This window comes from Manacus candei, unplaced genomic scaffold (genome assembly GCF_025592945.1).
Source record: "Manacus candei isolate 608988 ecotype Guabito, Panama unplaced genomic scaffold, ASM2559294v1 h1tg000023l, whole genome shotgun sequence".
In the NCBI taxonomy this organism is placed as follows: domain Eukaryota; kingdom Metazoa; phylum Chordata; class Aves; order Passeriformes; family Pipridae; genus Manacus; species Manacus candei.
In genome coordinates, this window is record NW_026138071.1 from 8107872 (window position 1) to 8128267 (window position 20396).

Below are 20396 nucleotides of genomic sequence, written 5' to 3' on the forward strand. Positions count from 1 at the left end.
TCATGTGCCCCTTATGCCTTCTGTTCTCTTTGTGACTCATTTTCATTCTCTGTATTTACAGGCAGCTGACTCCAGAGACTCCCTCTCTATGGCGCTCTATTCCCAGTGTTTCTCATGGCTCATTAACAAGATTAATACCAAGATCAAAGGCAAGGAAAACTTTAAGTCTGTGGGCATCCTGGATATCTTTGGCTTCGAGAATTTTCAGGTCAGGATTTTGTCTTTTGTGGAGTGGGTTGATTTTAGAGGTGCGTATAGGAGGGAATTTTGGTGGGTTTGTATCCCCCAGTCTGGAGTCTCTCCACTGTCACTTTCCCCTGGAAGTAGCAAGATATATTTAGCTGCTCATTTCTGCCACCTGTATTCATAAAAGCTGATGTTCAAAGTCTGGTTTGTGACACAAACCCTAAACAGATGTACTGTGATAGATAATATTGAATTTTTGACTTGTATGCAGATTAAATATCCAAATCCTGTGTGTACATTATTTGTTTACATCTATTTTCCACTGTGTGGAGAATGCTGTTGTAATACTTCTGACTGCAACTGATGAGGGTTGTATGTTGAACAGTCACAGAGTGACTGCTCAGGTATTTCACAGAAGAGAAAGCCCAGTGACCTAACACTTAGGGAATTATATTTCTTTCTTCCAAGAAGAGAAGCATGATTGTCTTTAGCATCCTTTACTATGATTTAGGTTTACTGAATTAATCTTGCATGGGCTACAAAAGCTGTTCTCATAGTGGACCTCCCCATACTGTTCTCCTCATGTTCATCTTGACCACTATGTTCTCTGGCTTTATTTTAAGCCTGGCATCTTCCACCTTGCTGCTATAGATTATTTTAGAGCTCAGGGTCAAGCATGTTAAGTTTTATAATCATTGTTTCTTCTTGCAGGTGAATCGTTTTGAGCAGTTTAACATTAACTATGCAAATGAGAAACTCCAGGAATACTTCAACAAGCACATCTTCTCCTTGGAGCAGCTGGAGTACAACAGGTGACAAACAGAGGAAGGGGAGCCCCTATTGCTTTCATGGGTAGTAGAAGGGAGAACATCATTCCTCCTCTGTGCTCTTCAGTCCCTACTGCTGAGGCAGGAGAAAAAACTGGGCCTTAGCGCAACCCTGACTGTGGATGTGTCTTGATAAGCACTGTCCATGTGCTTTGCCAGCATAAGTCACTTGCCTCCAGCCAAAAGCAGTCTCCCTTGTAGTATTTAGAAAACCTAGATTTCCTTCTGTCTCTCAGCTGAATAGAAAGTTCTTGGGCTTTAACCCATTAGAGTACGTGGTCACTGGGCTTATTACTGACTTTGGTAATGATTTACCTAGGGTACTGGTAGTGTTATGCAGATGGAATCTTGGTGTGCAAAAGAACAGTCCCTGAAGATAGACAGTTAGATATCTGATAGCTCTTTCTGTCCTAGAGATTCCTGTACTGTGAAAAGGGCTCTTTTCCTCAGCAAGGAGACTTAAAGGAGAGATTTCCCGATCCTGGGACCTTCTGCACAGCTGTTGCTCTTCTGTGGGCTTCATATTGAATTGTATTTAGTGAAGTACCTGGGATGTTCTAGAGTATTTCTGCTTCTAGAGAAGGCTGCTAGACAAATACTTTAGTTGTTGCTCTGAAACAGAAGCCTTTATGTTTGTGAATGAAGCAATTGAATAGGGTCAGTGAGGGCAAATGAGAGCAGCCTTGTAAAGGGAGACAGTTGAATAGTCAATTCATTAAATTCTAAAGATTACAAAACTGCAAGGCTATTTATGCACTCACTTCTCAGGCCTGTTCCACTATTGCAGGAAGCCTGTGTTAAGAATGGTATCATCATGACAATTTATTTTTTCCTGATGATTGCATAGAAATTTAAGTTCTGTGGCTGAACTTTGAAAGAATGAGAGGATTTTATTATTGTCTACGCATCAAATTATTCTAGGGTGATGTGCCTAAAGCTCGTCTTTCACTGTGTAAGCTCTGCTTCCTCAGGTTTAGTAAGTACCTCTGTGTATCTCATCTTAATGCTCTGAACCTGGAAGTATGAAGCCTAGGTTGAAGGGTTTGTAGACAACTTCTCCACTATCTTCAAAATGTTAGCCTCCACCTGAAAGGTGTCTGTATCAGAAAGTCAGTAAGTAGCTTCATACATAGCCTGTAGTCTTCCTTGGATTCCTGAGTAAGAGCTATTCCCAGGCTTCTCTGAATTCTGAAAACAGAAACATCCTTTATTTTGGGAATGTAAGAAGGTGATAAGAGAGGAAAAACACATTCAGCAGATTTACAGAATTTCATGGGTGATTTCCAAAGCATAATTATTGCACTACTCTGCCTATATCAGCCCCTATTCTGAAAGATTCAGGGCCACCCTGTAGGCACCCTGTATGTCAAGCTAAAGCTTACCTGTGTCATCCTCTTCAAAACTCTCCCTGAAAACTGTCTCCTGTCTCTTCTTCTGGTGGACCTGTGAACTGTGGTTCAGTCTTCTGGCAGATGTACTTTGGGCCTTCTTTCCATATTGGTGGGTCAGCAGTTGACTCTCGAAGCTGTGTAGCAAACTGTCCATCATCGCCACTGCTTGGGCTGATGCTCATCAGTCCTGAAAGAGCAACTACAGTTTTAAAATTCGTGTGAAATTTGCCCAAGTGACTACAAGATAAGCATCAGTTTAAATCGCCAGTATGGATAAGAAAGGCTGTCTCCTATCTCCATCTCCTTGTGTTAGCAGTGCATTGTGTCCCCTATTCTTTTTCCTCAGCCATGGCAAAGCCTAATTACTGCAAATTGTCTTCAGTCCTGGGACAGCTGCCATGCTCAGCTACTTCTGCTCTTCTCCTACACCCCAGAGCATTGAATCTTTCATTTCACATCTTTGTTCTCTTTGTTCTTGACTGTCAGGGAAGGGATAAACTGGGAAGCCATTGACTGGATGGATAATGCAGAGTGCCTGGACCTTATTGAGAAGGTAAGCAGTTATCTGTGACAGTTTCCAGGGATCACCATGGGCACTGCTGATTGTCTTGAGACCTTTCCTGGGGTTTCTTGATTTTAAAAACAGATAGTTGCTTAGATCATGTTCCCATAGTGACCTGGCAAAAGTATGGGCTCTTAGAGCTGTAGTCCCAGCTCAAGAAAGCAGATCTCTGCTTATTGTTGAGAGTAAGCTTAGGAAGAGTGTCATAGTTTTAGATTATTGTTTAAGTAAAACCTTAATGTGATTTTTTTATAAATAATCTCCACTTACATTCTGCTTGCTGAATGCATTGACTGGCCAGAATTCTGCTTTCAGCTTGAGCTTTGCTGGGTATAACTCAGGAGTTATTGCTCAGTGGTCTGTTCAGATCTCCAGTTCTTGTCTTGGTTCTGTGTAGTTAGAGCTTTTGCTGAGAAAGCCTGTCTCTTGTTTGGCTGTAGAAACTAGGTCTACTGGCTTTGGTGAATGAAGAGAGTCGATTCCCCAAAGGCACAGACAACACCCTTCTGGAAAAACTTCACAGCCAGCATATGGTAAGTAAGAAAATAACCTGGCAGGCAAATGATCAGTATGTTAGCCCCATCAGCATTGCAAAACCTAAAGTGAAGGTTTTGTTGATGTAAAATATATGCTTTGTGCAGGAAATTTAAAATGCCTTGTACCCAAACCTGCTAGTGTTTAATTAAGCTGCACTGAACAAAAGTAATATGTGAGACAACCTGAGAATGGTCTCTTGTGCAGATAGAGAAAAGGGAGTGTGCATTCCACAGGCTGTGGGTAGAAGAAGTTTGAATTTGTAGGATGGGATGGAGGTCAGGTTCTGCTGGTCTGCGATGAGACACAAGGCAACACCCCAGGCACAGGATGTGGCTGCACAGTGTGTATGGGTTTCTCCTGCCAGCTGACTCACAGCAGTCTGCTCCAGAGCGTGTCAAATCTGTCTCCTGGGGCTGGGGACGGCTTTTGCCTCATGACTTTTAATGAAAGCTCTCTTATTGTTCCTAATTAATTAAATTCTTTCATCCTCTTTCTTGTGTTCTGGACACAGGAGTGGAATGGCTTTCTCATGCAGGTCAGAAAGTTATCCTGGGGACACAGAAACCCCAGTGAGATCACTGTAGCAATCCCTTACCATGTCTCTGGTACAGCCAACACTTTGTTCTAAATAATAAATAGACTGAAAACAAAACAAATTAAAGCCTGTAGCATGGACTTATGGAATAATTTACTACTTTAGTAAGAACATTTTCAGCAAATATGTTTCCTAGTCTTCTAATTGAGACTTCATCCAAGCCTGAAAATATAAAAATTTGTATCCTTTATCTGAAGTTTTTTTAATTGGCATAGATGCAGATATTCTTATTTTTCATATTTGTATTCTAACTTTGCTGGTAATACTCATGACTACAAATTGGAAACAATAGCAATGACTTTTGGTTGGCTACTTACACAGAGCTTTGTGGAAATATTTCCTTTCTTCAGGCTTAAATCAAGGCCTTCAATTTAGTCTGCTGTGGCTTTGCCTTGTATTACAGGTCAAGGAATGTGAGAATGCCTGCTGTATCTTTTTTATTTTTTTATTGTTGTTGGTATTTGTTAACTTTTAATATAAAACTAATTAATATTTTTAATGCCTCACTTGTTTTGAATTTTCTCTCTGAACTGTCCCAACTTCTTCAGTTTGTCTCCAAATGGAGATATTTCAAAGCTCCTCTTTCTTTCTGCTGTTTGTCTCTGAATTTGTCTACATATTTTTTTCTCTATTCTTTTCTGAGATAAATAATCAGACCAGAATGCAGTTCCCTTGGTAAGAAGGTACCTGTGGTTTATTGTACAGCAGCATGAGACTGCCAGTATTATTTTGCATTCTTTTATGCCCCACAACATTTTGGTTGCTATTTTTGGTAATTTCTGTGCATTGAGTAGCCTTTTCATTAAGCTGTTCATAGTGTCACCTCTGTCTGCTTTGAGGGGATAGCAGTTAACGTGGAACCCTAGGAAGCTTATGAGATGTGAAATGCAGGGAGGAACGATTTAGTAGGTAGTGCTCTAGGGCTTTCATTTGTTGAAGGTGAAATTGTTTTTTGTACCAGTTAAAGTCTCTATTGCTGGCTGGAAGAGCACTGGAAGGCATCCAGCCAGCATTGCTGGGAAGCCTGAAGAGAACAAGCCCTCTTCTCTGTATTTTCTGTGGATTGCTGTAGTCTTAAGAAGGAAAAGCATAAGGCTGGGATTTCAGAGAATATGACCTCTGATACAACTGAAGAGAGGAGCAATAGGGGAGAGAGGAGAAGGAACCAGAAGTGTTGTAAGCATGAATGAAATAAAAGGGCTTGGTAGAGAAGGAGAGGAGAGGAGTGTGCCAATCCACATGAGAGAGCCAGGAGCAGTCACGCTTGGAATGGAAGATAGGGAATTTTGTGACTGGAAAAAGATGACTGAATGGAGGAAAGGGAAGAGCAATGAAATGGGGTCAATGTGAAAAGGAAAAGAAAGCAATGAAAAAAAATTTCCAGTGGCACTAACAAATTATCAGTGTCAGGAGCCATCCACCCAATACTGCCAAAAGACCTTGAAGATGAAAGAGCTCAATTTTAAACAGCATTGTGCAACATGTTACTTAAAATTTTCTTAGTACTTTTGTCTGAGAAGGTGGGGAATTATTTTAATTTTTAGGAAGTACTGTAGGAAATTATAGGCCTATAGTTCTTATTTCACTACTGAGTAAATTCAAAAAATGTAAATGGTCAGCTACCTCAATGAAGAGAGGCCTGCAAGACACTCTCTCATATGAGCATTGAGGTGGCAGTTTTCTGCTGATTCATGGGGCAAGACTGGACTGAGAGGGGCCTCATGAGACTGATTGGGTGGTAAAATGAAAATGAAAAGCAGTGTAGATAAATGCAAAATGGTGTACCTGAAGGAAAACAGTCCCAATTTCCCCTTTGAAAACGGTGGGCCCTGAACTGACTGCTGCTCTTCAGGAGCGAGACCCAGACAGAGGCTGTGATAGATAGTTCCAAGGAAATATCAGCACAGTTCTCAGTAGTAATAAAAAAACTCCAGATGAAATAGTAGAAAGTCCTGGAAAATAGAATAAAAGAAGAAAACAGTGTTATGGCATTGTGTAATCTATAGATCACCTGCACTTTGAATAATGTCCACCACTGGGCCCCTCCACTCGAAAAGGGGTTGTATCAGAACTAGTAAACAACTGGTTTGGGACAGCTTCAGTGTTATGGAAAACCAGGTTGAAGGGACCCTGCAGTGTGGAGAGAAGATGACTTGGGGGGGGTGTGTGTGTGATGGGTTTAAAAGTCACACATGGCCTGTAGAAGACAAATGGCACTAATGGAAGCCGGGCTTAAATAGTTCTCTATGGGGTTGGTTAAGAGCTCCTGCGAAAGGACACTTGGATGCAAGAAGTTTTCATGGGTTCAGGTGCGGAATAAGCAAGCAAGCAAGAGAAATCCACTTGGGGTTACTAGTTAGGCAGACCTTATAGAAATAAGTAGATTTTGAGGGAATATTAGGATGAAAGTATGATTTACTTGCTTTGTTCTTACTCTACAGTACATAGCCACTGCTAGAGGCAGAATACTCAGCTGGATAGATTGTTGGTCTCGAGCAGCGTGGCTGTTCTCACATAGTTAAAACGGCTTTCACAGAACAAAGAAAGGAGGGGGAAAAGGAGAGAGTAGAATATCTAATAAGAGAAAGGAAAAGTGAATATTCAATAAAGGGGAAGAGAGGTGCAAAGAAAGATAAAATATAGAGGAAGACAGGACACTGGTATAGTATTTCCTTTGATGAAGAAAAGGTGTGTAGGTGTTCTGCAAAGCTGCCATCTTCCTTGCATCCTGATCCTGTGTCCTGCACCACATGATTTGTGTGGAGCCCAGTCTCCTCAGGTGTCAGACACACAAGAATTAACATTTCATCCATGGCATGCCTGCCCAACCTTGATTCTGCAAGCCCTTGTTCACATGAGTAATGCCTTGAAGGGCTGGATTTTTCCATCTTATTTAAGTAACATATTTGTAATGTAGCAGCAGAGAGCTGCAGCAGATGTGGTTGGGCTCTGCAAGAGCTAAGGTCCTTGCCCATCCCAGCCTTGTCATAGTCATGGCAGAGTTCCTGATTGAGCCTGTTTATTCTTACATCAGCATTAGAAGACTACTTCTTTTTCTTTCATTTCAGAGCAACCCCTACTATGTGAAGCCTCGAGTAACAGACCATCAGTTTGGCATAAGACATTATGCAGGGGAGGTAGGTGTTCATGATTTATTTGTGAGATGCTTGGTATATCTTGGATTTAAGGTCCTTGATTTTAGGTTCCAAAAATCAATAATATCTCTGAACTGTGTGTTGCCACACAGTCAGTGCCCCCTACCAGAGCACTTTTGAAATTTTAGGCTTAAAATAGTATGTACTATATTCTCCAGCCTGGATGTTTGTTTCAGTTTCTCAAGTAACTTTTGTTTTGGGGGTTAAACTCCTCTGTACTTCTGTTATTCATATTGTCTTTACATGCACATTCACAAACAAACAAAACCCAAAGTAAAAATCACAAGGAAAATTTGACTATTGAAGAGGAGGAGAAAAGGATAAATACCTATCCAAAAAAAGGAAAAGGTTTCCAAGCCTTTAAGGTTAAATGTTGCTCTTTGTTGTGAAGAGCTATGAAACAGATGGAGGTGTGTCAAGAGAGGACACCTGCACATTAAAGAAGGGCTAATCCCCTCCTAGAATAATGTCTGCTGAGCCCTTGTGGTTGGGAAGTCAGGGCACTGGGTGGCATTCTCCATTCACTTTGCTCTCCTGAAGTGAATGGTGTACCTCACCCTTTGCAAAGGATTTCCCCACACACCCTCCCTGCCAGGCAAATCTTTGCAGCTATTTCACTTGGCTCTTGCTTTTGAGGGGGTTTTGTGTTTTTTAGTTGATGGCTAAAAGCCACTCTCTGGATGGTAACTGTAAAACTCTGGAGTTCTTTGACCCCAAAAGTTCAGATCTTGGCATATGCCTGCAGTGTTACTGTGTAGCTCTGCTGGAGGTCTTGTACATTGGCATGTAAATGTAGAAGTGCTTAATGATTTGTACAGCACTGTTCTAGTGGCTCTGTCTGTGTTGCAGGTGCTGTATGATGTGAGAGGCTTTCTGGAGAAGAACAGAGACACTTTTCGTGATGACATTTTAAACATGCTGAAAGACAGCAGGTATGCTTGTGAAGAGGCCACATCTGTTGGGTTGGCTAAGCCACATTCATGTAATAACTAGACCAAGGAAAGCATTTGCTTTTGCCAGAGCATCAGGCATCATTCTTAATCATTCTTCCCTTTGTGCCGGAGTGTTCTGACAAACGAAAAGAGAGTTGGAGAAGTCAAATGAGGCACAGATTTAATCAGGACTTATGTTGTCCCAGTTTTAAAAAGAGTTATAACAGCATGACAGAAATCTCTTGGCAATGTTAGTCTTCCCTTCCCCTTTGCCTTCCCTTTCTCTCCCCTTCCTCTACCCCTTTCCTTCCCTACCTACACTGAGGGTAGCTCTAGAACTCTGGCCACAAAGAGCTGCGGTTCCAATTTCATGAGCATGTTGTGGCTGCTAGTCATCAGAGCTAGTTCAGGAGGGCATGACAGCACCAGTCTAGCTGGCATACCTTCAAGGTAGTTTTGCCTGGGGGCATATAGCTCAAGGGAGGTGTCCTAGCCAGCGCAGAATGGAGATTTTCCTTTGTGTAATGTCCTGCTTGAGAGCATGAGATGGGGTTTCTGGCTCTGCAGCAGAGTGTGACATACAGGGCAGCCTGCGGGTTCTGGGCAGCCCCATGGAAAGTATTAATTTCCTCACTGAAGTGCCCAGCTGAACTGCCTCCTGCAGCCACTCTGGCACAGCAGGAATAAAAATGAGGTGTTTCACACTGGGACCAGGCAGTTGCTGAGAATGAGAACCATCTTCTCACAGGTGTTAGAGGTCTTGCATCTTCTTTCATTCTTTTCTTTTCCCTTAGGCTGGACTTCATTTATGACCTTTTTGAAAGAGTCTGCAGTCGTTGCAATGAAGAGACACTGAAGATGGGCACCCAGAGGCGCAGACCGACTGTCAGTTCCCAGTTCCGGGTATGATGTTTTCCAAGAGAGCAGCAGGCTTCTGGGGAGGAGCAGATGGTTAAGCAAGGCCTGCAGCCAAGAGGAGTCATTCATCCTTGTTTTATGTCCAGCACTGAAAATGTGCAGGAATGTTGCAGTGCTAAAAAAAGGCAGTGCCACTGCCCCAAGGATTTCTGTCTGGTGCAAAATGTGAGAGATGCTGAGACTGAGCAGGGTGGCAGAGGGAATATACTTTGCTAAGTATATGAAATTCTTGAGGTTCTTTGATCTTTCATATTGGTTTGGTGTTTCAGCTAAGTGTACGTGTCCTTTTAGGCCACATTTTTTACAAGTATTGTGACAATTCCAATAAAACCTTATTGGGAGGACCTTGCAGGTATGAATCTTACCTCCTCAGATTGTCTGCAAACCTTCCGTTCATTTCACTATTTTATCTTCCTGCATTTAAAGTTTGAGAGACATGTAAAATTAACTCACGTGAGCTATACAGCTCCAGGTAAACAGTGTTAGGAGCAAACTAATTGTGTGGGTATGTTTTGGAAAGGAGGGAATCTCCTGTGTTGTTGAAATTTTGGAAGGCAGAGTCAAAGGACATTAGAATGTGAGGGCTGCATGAAGACCCTGTTGCTTCAAATGTAGCCCCTCTGCCTTCTGTAGTCACTGATCCTTTGGGGTTTGTCTTGTTGCTGTTTAGGATTCTCTCCATTCCTTGATGGCCACGCTTAATACTTCCAACCCATTTTTCATCCGCTGCATCAAACCAAATACAGAAAAGGTAAGTCTGTCTCCCAGCAAAATACATTCATGAGACAGAGGCCTTCATGAGCACTCACTTCTTGCACAAATGCCAGGCAGGTGCCTCAAACTGAGGATAAGAGCAGTTCCTCCTCACCTTCCCTTTTTCATTCTAGTTATTTTACAGCTGAGGAAAAACAAACCCTCCTCCTGGTAATCAGATGGAAAGGCTGCATGCTGAGTATGAGATTATATAGCCAGTCCCACCTCTTTCAGTGCTTATGAAACCTGGAAGATGAACCAGGCTTGTGCAGAGCCCAGAGCTGTGGTAGAAGAAGCAATCACTCCTGTTTGAGGTGCCTGTAGAGAAATTTGTTCTGGAATGCAAGACTTGTGCAGTAGGAAATGTCTCCTGCAGATCCCTGGCTCTGAGGCAGAGGAGGTGGACGCTTCATTAGCAAGTCACAGTCCTTAGACATAGGCTGACTCTTGCTTGTATTGTGAACTGTGGCGGGAGGATATGCTGCAAACTAGATTGGATGGGGAGCTCTGAACTGATCCTTTTTTGTGTGTGTTTTGAAACTGTGTGTGATACGGCAGAGGACAGCCTGCTTAGGGGATTTGTGCCAGAAAAGAATTCTGTAGTTTTTCTCCACTTTGACTGGAGAGAGACTGCAAAGAGAACTGAGTCAGGGTTCTGCACTCTGTATGTGTTAATGCATTATATCTTTGCTTTCCTACCATGATCTGACTGTGAGTGCAGTCTCCAAACTGTTTGGTTTTTTTTCAGGATCTGCCCAGCTCCCTTTCTTCCCATATTCTGCACCATGCAGTGTTGTGAGGTTGCTTTCCCCTTGACCCAAACTTCCTCCTTTTCACCTGGCCTGCCCAAATATGCAGGGTTGACTTTCTACACAGAAACAGATATGCAGCCTGAGACCGTGCTCAGAGAAACAGTGACTGTTCAAGTCAGCAAAGACATTAATACCGAGATCAATATTTACTCTGTCTCTCTTATTTGTTTTTTATTCTGGATCATTATGTAGGCGCCAAATCTCTTTAATCCAGATGTGGTTCTAAATCAGCTCCGGTACTCAGGGATGCTGGAGACAGTGAAAGTCCGAAGAGCAGGTTTCCCTATACGGCGCCTTTTCCAGGACTTTCTCAGCAGGTAATTGCTGTCATTGTCTCATATGCTGTAACAGCCCCAAGGTATATAATTCCATATGATTGTTCCATCTTTAACTGCTGCTTCTGGTATGGATCATTTGTGGGATGTTCTTCTAACCATGGCTTTATTGCCCATAGCATAGACTGATCTGGAAGCCTTTCTGAAGACTTACCTTTAGGGTAAAAGTCAGAACGGAAAAATAGCCAGATGGTCGTCTTCTTTTTTTTTTTTTAGCTTCGCACAGATTTGCTAGTGTGATGCTGTGAAACCCAGCTGGTCATAATGTGTAAAAAAGAAAATACCATACTTAAAACCTTTAGGTGGCTGGAGAAAATTTTAATGGACAGTATAGTTGATGATTAATATTGGAAAGAGTGATTACTTCTTTTAATTAGCCACATCAAAAGGATTTCTTAAAATTTAAGGCTAGAAGAAACCACTGAACATTGCTTCCTTTGTCTCTTGGAGCATTAAATGCCACCCCTATACTGAACAAAATAACTTGTGTCTGATGAAAGCACATGTTTCAGAAAGACAGTTGTTCTTTACTGAAAAATTCTGTTGAGTTAGTATTTTTTTACTGGGATTGCAACAATAATTGCCAGTGTGGTAGGAACAGATGAAGGCTGGGGGATGGAAATTTCCAAACTGGAAGGCAAACACGAAGAAGGGAGGTCCCAAGGGAAGAAGGATTAATGGGAGAAGGATAATTAGAGTTAAAAGACTGGGGAGAGAGAGAGGGAAGGGGGCTGTTACTGTCATAATCATAATCTCATGAGACTCTGTTTCATTCTTAGGTACAAGATGCTTGTGAAGGGAACAAGTCTCTCAGACAACAGCAAAACTGTATGTGCAGGTTTTCTTCAGACCTATGACAGCAGCAAGAAAGAATGGCAGTTGGGTAAAACCAAGGTACTTCATCAGTGTGGGGCAGGGCATGGCTTTGTTCCAGCTGCAAGGGGAGGCAATTGCATCTGGTGATATTCAAGGCAGTAGAAAAGACAATGCAGTCGTGATCCTTTAAATACACTGGCCTATGTCATTGACCTGTAGCATCTCAAATATTTCCCATATTATGTACCTAGAGATGTAGAAGGCTTTTTGATTTTGTCTAAATTCCTTCTCATTGACTACACCAGATTGATTTTGTTGTGTCTGATCCAATTTAAGGATTCAAGGAGAACAAACATGGGTCTCAATTTATGCACTGTAACGTGTGCCATTAATTCTTGCCTCTTGTGCCAGGTATTTCACTCTGCTTGGCTAACCAAAATTCTAGCCTGAGGCAGTGAGCTGCTGCTTGGTATATATCTAAACTGTGAATAGCTAGACCAGCAGATGTGTGACAACTTTCTGTTGTGGAAGCTCAGATGATGGTTTGTGCAGTGAGCCCAGATGTTAGCATACATTTTCTATGAAAAGGTATCCAAATGCTTCTGCCCACTTGCGTAATTCAGATTTTGCTTGTGCTTTGGTGAAAGCTTAACACTTCTCTCTAGCCTGGAATAGTCTGGATTTTCAGAGAGAAATAGATGTGAGCATTGTGAGGTATATTGCTATAGAAATCCGGGACTGTGAAACTGTCTCTAACTTTCCACATACTCCAGTAAATTCTTCAAAGAATATTCCAAGATGGATGGTGTCCAGTGCAGACAGCATTTCTCAATAGTGGGTATGCAGTCCATATCTAGAGCAGATGGTTGTCCATCAAAGCAACTTCTTGCATTTTTTTGCCCTTAAGCTTTCAAAAAAGTACTTCAGAATATTTCCAGGGTCACATTGAAACCAGAAGTGATTTCTAGTGAACATGCACATTTAATTTGTCTGGGAGATCAAATAACAATATTTGTTGCTTTGAGCAGTCATTTCTCAGTGAGTGCATAGACTATAATGTTTTTTCAGAGAGCAAGATATCTTTCTCCCCTTCCTACAGGAGTGGTGGTAGCCCAGTTTGTAGTCTGAGCTATGAGCTCCATGTGACAACCAAGGAAACCACTGGCCATTTTAGTGGGAAGGAGATGTATTAATGTGAAGTTTGGTTGATTGATTGTTTTTTTCACATGCCTCCACTGATACTCAAGAAAGAAGGTTTTATCGCTTAGCTGTATTTCTGCTCTGTAATTAAAGTGTTCCCCATCTTTGATTTGAGCATCTGGAGTCTCCTTACTGATCCCTGCAAGCCAGGAACCGTTTTGGTCATTCCTGTCCCTAGATAACCCACATTACTTGGGTGACTGCCAGTCTCCTAGCATTTTAGTATTAAAGCCTATGTGGAGGTTGTGTGTGTTGCAGAGCTGCTTGTGCCTGGAAAGCTTTAGAAAGCAGTGGTTAGAGCTGGTAAACATGGAGTTTGAACGTTCTTCCTAGTGTGACAAGAGATGGAAGATTGCTGGGCTACAGCAAGGGCAGCAGGAGAATGCGTGTGAGGACCAAGCTCACACGCACATACCTTGTGGAGTACAAAAGGTAATAAGCTATATAGCTGGAGTCCAGGGACTACAGCAGAATGACAACAAGCAGGAAATCCAGGCTGCTTTGAGTCCTTGGCAGCAATAGGATCCCTTTTCAGTCTCCATTGTGCATCATGAAGGACTGAGTCCATCTGTTTTCATTCAATTCTTGACCTGCACAAATTATTTTGAAAAAACAATATATAGGTGGTCATTGTGGCAAAGAAAATGTGTTTGTATTTTGGCAAAACACTGGATGCACTCTAATGTATTTTTTTTTAACAATTGTGTCCTGTAATTGAAAAGATATCTGAAGAGCTGTATGTGGCATGTTGGTAAACAGCAGTCTCTCTGTTTAGGGCCCTGGTTGCTGTAGATTGGAATATTATGGGAAGAAAGAACTTATTAAGAATGGCAGTCTTTGTATTTTTTAATTTCTTTATGCCTGAGAAGGAAAATTGACAGGAGTTGGGAAGCAGTTGAGCCATCTTGTTGGGTTGTAGAGGTTATTTTATATTGGGCATGGTTTGAATTAGAGATGTGTGTCCTGGTAAAGGGTAACAATTCTATTTATTTAAAGAATGGATCACTCCAAAGCTGTCCTGGCATGTTCCACCCTTGCTGCCATGCTGAATGGCTGGCCAGCCCCTGGCTACTTCAAGGTGCTGTCAATCCAAGGTGCATTGCCTTGCCATTTCGTTTTTCAGATGAGTTGCTTGGTGTTCTTTCTTATGCAAAGCTATTTCATTCTTGCTTTGGAGACTATCTGCAACTCAGCTTTATGACAGTGCCTCCAGAAAGCCTGCCCCTAGGGAAGCAGATGCCAAGGTGAGGTGTGCCGAGCAGTGGTGCTTCCTGGTAGTACCTTCCTTGCTGCCTGTATCCAGCTGTTGTGTCTTGGTTTTGGAATACAGAGTGCTTTTTCTGTATTCATGCTTTAGCTGGGGCTGGGTAACACAGGCCTAGAATACTTGGGTTCATGAAGAAAAGAGCCTTAATTTTTCCAGAGGCTTTCAGGTTAGAGTGAAGTGAAGCTACCACCTAAGGGATAGTGTAGGGCATTGTCCTGAAAAGGAAGTCCCCTGTGTGGCCTTACTGCCACTTTTGCTGCTACAGGTGCAGCTCTGGGTACTCAGGTTGTGATTCCCAGAACTAACCTCGGCACATGGAATCGGGAGTAGCTACTGAAAAAGGTGTGACAAACCACTGGGGATGTAACCTAGGAAGAAGTATAGGGGGTGGGTGAAGAGCAAGGCTTATAGAAAGGGGAATACTTCCTGCAAAATGAATGGAAGGATAATTATATCCCTTGCAATTGTTTGAAGGAGGAAGGAAAAGACTCTGTGAATTAGTGTAGGGGATTGTGAAGCTTGGGAAAGGAAACGGAGGAGGAAGGGCAGGATGATCTTTGTGTTTTTCATTAAGAATAGAGCAGCTGCTGTGCTGGCAATTGTCAAATTAATGTTTATAAGAAGTATTAATGTATGCAAGGCAGGTTTTATCCGATATTGTTGGGAGTTGAGGGCTTGGATGCAAACAAGCAGTGTGATGATGAAAGAGGTGGTGCTAAGGTCCCCTTGTCTTCACTGGAGATGTGCTGGCATGGACCAGCAGTTTCCATGCCCCTTTCCTCAGTGCACCTGGAACTTCTGCCATACTTGCCCATACCCACAACACAGATTTCTTACAGCTGTTTAACACAGTAATTCTTGCTATTTGAAGGCATTAATTTCCACATTTCAACCTGCTGTTTTGCAGGGCCTATCTGAAGGAGGAGGTTGCTGTACATTGTTTGGCATCCAGGTCACAGTGACCCACTTCCTGCTTTCCCAGTGTTGTCCCCAAGAATCATATGATCCCACTTTTGTACACATGGGTGCCCATTCAGTGTCTGCTGATTTATACGAAAGCTTAACATGTTTGCTGTCACACTGATGGTGCATACAGGCATTACTGAGGTTGTGTGAGGAATGCTGTGGTGTTGCACTGTGGTTTAAAACTTGGCCAGTGTCTAGCATGAGTAGGTATGATAGAGGTAACTTTGTATGTTTTGTTCAATCATTCCTTCCTCAGGTGAAAGTGATCTCATGTTTTCAGAAAACAACTATGAATTATGACCAAAATAAAGGCCACCTTCCAGTTTATTTCTACAAGGCATCAAAAATATTTCTGGACTTGAATGCCTGTTACTCTTCCTTGTCATCTACAGGAGTCTTAAAAAAACCCAAACAAACCTGCAAAATGCCAACAGCTTATAAGTAGATATCATTATGATATTCGAGATTAACCCCTCACTCTCAAGTGTATATAGATCCTATAATCCTACAGGATTAGGGTTGGATCTCATAGAACTCTGCATGCCCTGAAGTTTTTTCCCCCCTCCTTATTGGCCTGGTCCAGCAAGACAGTGCTTGCAATGGAAATGCTGATGGCCTGACTATTTTTGCAATTTGATGAAGATAATGGACTGAGACAGTGTTTTGGTGGCTGCATTCTTGAAATGGGTGACTGCTGCTTGGTTTTGGAATGTAATGGAAAGAGCAATCCCTGCCTCAGAGAAGTTTTTAAAAGATTGTTTAGTTGACAGAGGGAGTAGATATACAACTTGCAGGGAAGGATGCCAGCTTCATGGTTGGCAGTACCTTGATAATGAACCTTCTTTTAAGGCTACCCACGGTTACTTAGTCATTATAAAACAGTTCCTTTCTTAAGGCCATTTTAATGGAAACTGCTTCTCGAGAGAAATTTGAGTCCAGGAAAGTCACTGGCTATAGGTACTAACTCAGGGAGAGGTGTCAGTATGCAGTGGTCATTGCAGGGGGAAAGAAGAGCCTTAGGGCATGAGGCCAAAAGCAGTGATGGAAGGGAAGGTATGCAGAGATAATAAAGGGGAGGTAAGTGGGGAGGAGGAGAGTTTGTACAGAACACTGAGACTAGATGACTGTTCAAATCTCTGGCCTCTCACCATAACCACATGGATCCAATATACTTGTAAGGAGTTTTTACTGATTAGTGTGGTTCTGCAGATTGAGGAGTGTCAGCTCACACCCTGCATACATGGCAGTGCTTTACCAAGTGGGGTAGCACTTTACTAATGTAGCCTGTTCTGCTGCTGGCCCTTGAAGTGCCAATGCCAGGCAGGAGGTCACACGAGCTTGACCATATGGCAGTTGCTGCTGTGACTGCAGCTTGTATGGACATACCTTAGCCAGCTTATTCTAGGCTAGGTACTGCTAGCAGTGTACCCACAGCGCCGTGGAGCTCCATGCAGGCTGCAGTCCATCTCAAAAAGCAATGCATTTATTTCAGGAGTTTGTGCTGAACCCTGTGCTAACCTAATGCAAGCCAGCTGCTTTAACATTGCTCAGATATGTCAGTACAATTCCTGTAAACATGGCCTTATCTTGCTTGTATCTCAGTTCTTTTGTCTCTTAAGTAGCATCTTCATCTTTCACAAGCATTTAGCACCGAGCAGAGGTTTGAAATACAGGTGATGGAAGATGCTTGAGAATTAAAATACTGGACATTGAAGTGCAACAGTAATATTTGAAGACTTGTACTGTCAAAGCTCAGTTGGCCCTAGTGCATGCTGCACTGCTGAACCTCTTCAGCACGGAAGCATCTCCACCCCAGAGTTCTGGAGGTTGGTGGAGGGCTCCAGCTCCGGTGGGCTGAAGGTACACACAGCTTCGCACCTCGACTGGGATTTTGGCTTTCAGACTGCCTTCCATTATTAAGCTTGCTGTTAAGGTTGCTTCCTGGAGTCCAGAAATATAAAGGTTCCTCCCTTTCCTTGAAACGCGGAGGAGTTTCTTTGCAAAATATATAATCTCCCAAGTAGGTCCCGGTGCCTGCTGCAGGGCGGTACCGGATTCTGCAGGGAAAGCTGTCAGCTGAGAAAGAGTTAATCACAGGCGCAAGCACGGGCTCTACTCCTCCCTCCTCTTTCCCTCCTTCCTCTGCTCCCTCCCTCTCTCTCTCTTTTAAGTCTTGACCACAGAGTGAGGGAGGCGGGGGTTGGGCACGGAGATTGGCTCCTGCCGCTGCAAAACTTTTCCCCGGCGCTCGGAGTGCGGGCGCCGCGGGGCAGCGCCGGGGCAGGCGCGGGGGCCGCCCGGGCACGGAGCGCTCTCCGCGCCGCTCACCCGGGGATGAAACCTCCCGGCTCTCCCGGGGACTGACTTCTTTCCTCTCTTTGTGTTTACTGAAACTCCTCCCCGTGGCGTCAGGTTTTCCTGAAGGAAGCTCTTGAGCAGAAGCTGGAGAAGGATCGGGAAGAGGAGTTGAGGAAAGCAGCTATAGTCATCCGGGCCCACGTCTTGGGCTACATGGCAAGGTCAGTGCTGGGGGCTGCCCCACCATCCCTGTGCTTGCGTGCCTGGATTGCCCTGACCCCCTGCTTTGCTCTCTAGTCCCCTAGCATCCATCCCGTCTTCCCCTCCTGTATTCTAAGGGAGAGTTGCAGGATGTGCCCTCCCTGCCAGCACTAGCTCTGTTGAAACCTTCCTGCACCTTTGGCACCTTTTTTAGTTCTGTGCACGCTTGCACCCTCCCTCAACGCTGCTCAGCAGGCTCCTCGGGGACCTCTGTACACATTGCTTGCCTCTGATGACACCTTTTCCTTGCCTTCAGGGCTCTCCTGGCTGGGCCCCACCTACTCTTTGGGTCCTCTCCTTTTCCTTGTGCCTGTCAACTCTGTTTTCTGCTCCCCTGCAAATTGCTTCTTCCTCACTTGCAGCTCTGCCTTTGCTTACCCTCTTTCCTCGCCCTGCCTGTTTGCCTCGTGATCTCCCTCTCCTTTTAATTAACTCTTCAGAATTGGTTTTTGGCCAGCTCTGCAACAGTAATCTCCTCTTGCCGCTCCCTTTTGCACCTGACCAGAGAAGGTTTGGGAGAACAAACTGCAGGCAAACTGCCCCTCCTCTGCCCCTCGAAGTCAGTGTAACAGCTGACTCCTTAATGGCTGTGGCATGCACACTTAATCCCAGTAAGATGCTCTTTCCTGGCTGGTCTCTGCTCCAGACACCTGTCAGTCAGGGGTGTGAGGAGGTGAAATCCCTGGCCAGCAGCGCTGTTTCAGCAGGCACTCTTCTTAGAGCTCCAGTTACACCAGGTAGCTCATTTTGCATTGGGAAATGTGTGCAAGGGTTGTACCCTGCCTTGCCAGTGTGGAATATCAGCAGAATACACATTTGGTCTCTGGAGCTTTTATTCATTTATTTATTTCCCTCTAGGAAGACAAATGAGCTAGCTCTATTGTTTGTACATGAGACTGCAAGTTTTTTGTGTCAGGGCCTCTACTCTGTTTTACTTTGTGTCTAGCATTTGGAGAGAATAGTAGGGATTAGCACAGGAAAATTGATTTTCTGGGAAACATCACCGCAGGCATACTGGATTACTGCTTTTCTGAGTTCCTGGTAAGGTAGCTGCTGCCCTGTAGGGCTGTGATAGAAGACAGCGTGGCAGCAGTGTTCCTCTTGGTTAGAAATCTTGTGGTCCTTCAGCCTCCACAGATCTGAATTCCTCGTCCCACATGTTGCCCTTCTGAGTCTCATCTTTAAGAACAAGCTGTGCTTCTGCAGCCAGAATGGAAATCCTCACAGGTGTCTGGAGGTAACTGGACTTTGCAAGGGAGGAGAGCAGGGAGTGAACAAAGGTTTTCCAGTCTTTCTCTCTGGTTCTTTCCGTGAAGAGTTTCCAGTTGCATTGCACCTGTATTGAAAATAAGTCCAGCAGGCAGGAGTTCATCTGGGCAAGTGCTGAATGGTCTGTGCAGAGCTGGGCAGAAGTCAGGAGTACCAGTGAGTGCTGCCTTAAACTTGATACCATTTCTGCTAGTTTTGCAAGTATAAGTGTATTTAAATTCATTTGGTCTCATGCAGAATAGATTGGCGAAGGAAGGATTTTGCTGGTTCCTTCCCCTTTGTGAACTTGTTCTGTGAGCCTGGAGAATCAGATTTTCTTTGCTCTCATTCCCTGCAGCCTAGTATCTCTGACTGGTCGCTAAAATGTAAGACAGGGAAATCAAGCCAACTGAAATGACCCCATTTTTATGTAACTAATCTGTGGAACTCTGAGATGCTGGTAACAGCTTCACCAGCCCAAATACACATAATGCAGGATCCATGTGCAAATTCGGCTGTGTCCCTGGATTCTGCAGGACTATTGATTAGGAGAAGAATACAGTAGCAAATTGCTCTATAGTCCTGTGTTGTCTAGTCCTTGGAGGCATAACTGCCAATTTCTGCTCATTAACAGAATAATTAACTAAATTTCAAATAAAGCTTTGGAGCCTTGCAGCCACTCCGTCTTCTCTTGTGTGATACATGGTCAGGATGTCTCCCAACCCTCGGCATGGGCCGCCGGTCGAATTTCTTTGGCCAGTGCAAGAGCGTGAGTGGAAGGCTGAGCAAGGGGAGTGAAGTTCACAGCCTGTGTGCAGCAATTCCAGCTGAAGGGTGTCTGCAAGCTTGGCTGTGGTCATGAGGAATGAGGGGGCACTTCAGCCTGGCAGATTAGCAGGCAGAGCTGGCCTGTAGCTGGGCAGGGCTTGGCACTTGAGAGAGTTTCTGGCAGATGCATTTTGTAAAAGTCAGACCACCCTTTTTGATGCACTTATATCTGCCTTGGCAAAGAGTGCACATGCAGCTGTTCACACCCCATGTGCAGGACACAGGGAGGACAGAGGGAGTAGGGGTGAGGGGACTGCAGCTCAGGAGCAATTAATCTAAAACCTCCTACTTCTTATCACGTCTTCCCTTTCCTCTTCTCTATGCTTCCTCCCTTTGACTTAATACTTATGGAAAAGAGTGTGACCTCTGCACACTACTACCATTAGCATCCCTCTCCTGATTTTCTTGACTGGGCTGATGTATCTGATGTGCGGGGAGGTGGCAAGCTGTCAGCATGGGTCCCTGTTGCCATCTGAAGGGAATTTGATTGCCAGGACAGGGATTTTGAG

General features: G+C 43.8%; 1 protein-coding gene across 2 annotated transcripts in view; it reads left to right on the forward strand.

Moving 5' to 3' along the window:
- Positions 1-20396, forward strand: part of LOC127471245 (unconventional myosin-X-like) — a 90810-nt gene that overhangs the window by 38704 nt on the left and 31710 nt on the right. For both annotated transcript variants that reach the window (XM_051787994.1, XM_051787995.1), the window contains 11 exons: positions 62-208; positions 898-998; positions 2891-2957; positions 3407-3499; positions 7167-7235; positions 8103-8185; positions 8980-9088; positions 9774-9854; positions 10861-10985; positions 11783-11897; positions 17665-17771. In XM_051787994.1, the coding sequence (XP_051643954.1) occupies positions 62-208; positions 898-998; positions 2891-2957; positions 3407-3499; positions 7167-7235; positions 8103-8185; positions 8980-9088; positions 9774-9854; positions 10861-10985; positions 11783-11897; positions 17665-17771 (1097 nt within the window). The remainder of the gene's footprint in view (positions 1-61; positions 209-897; positions 999-2890; positions 2958-3406; positions 3500-7166; positions 7236-8102; positions 8186-8979; positions 9089-9773; positions 9855-10860; positions 10986-11782; positions 11898-17664; positions 17772-20396) is intronic.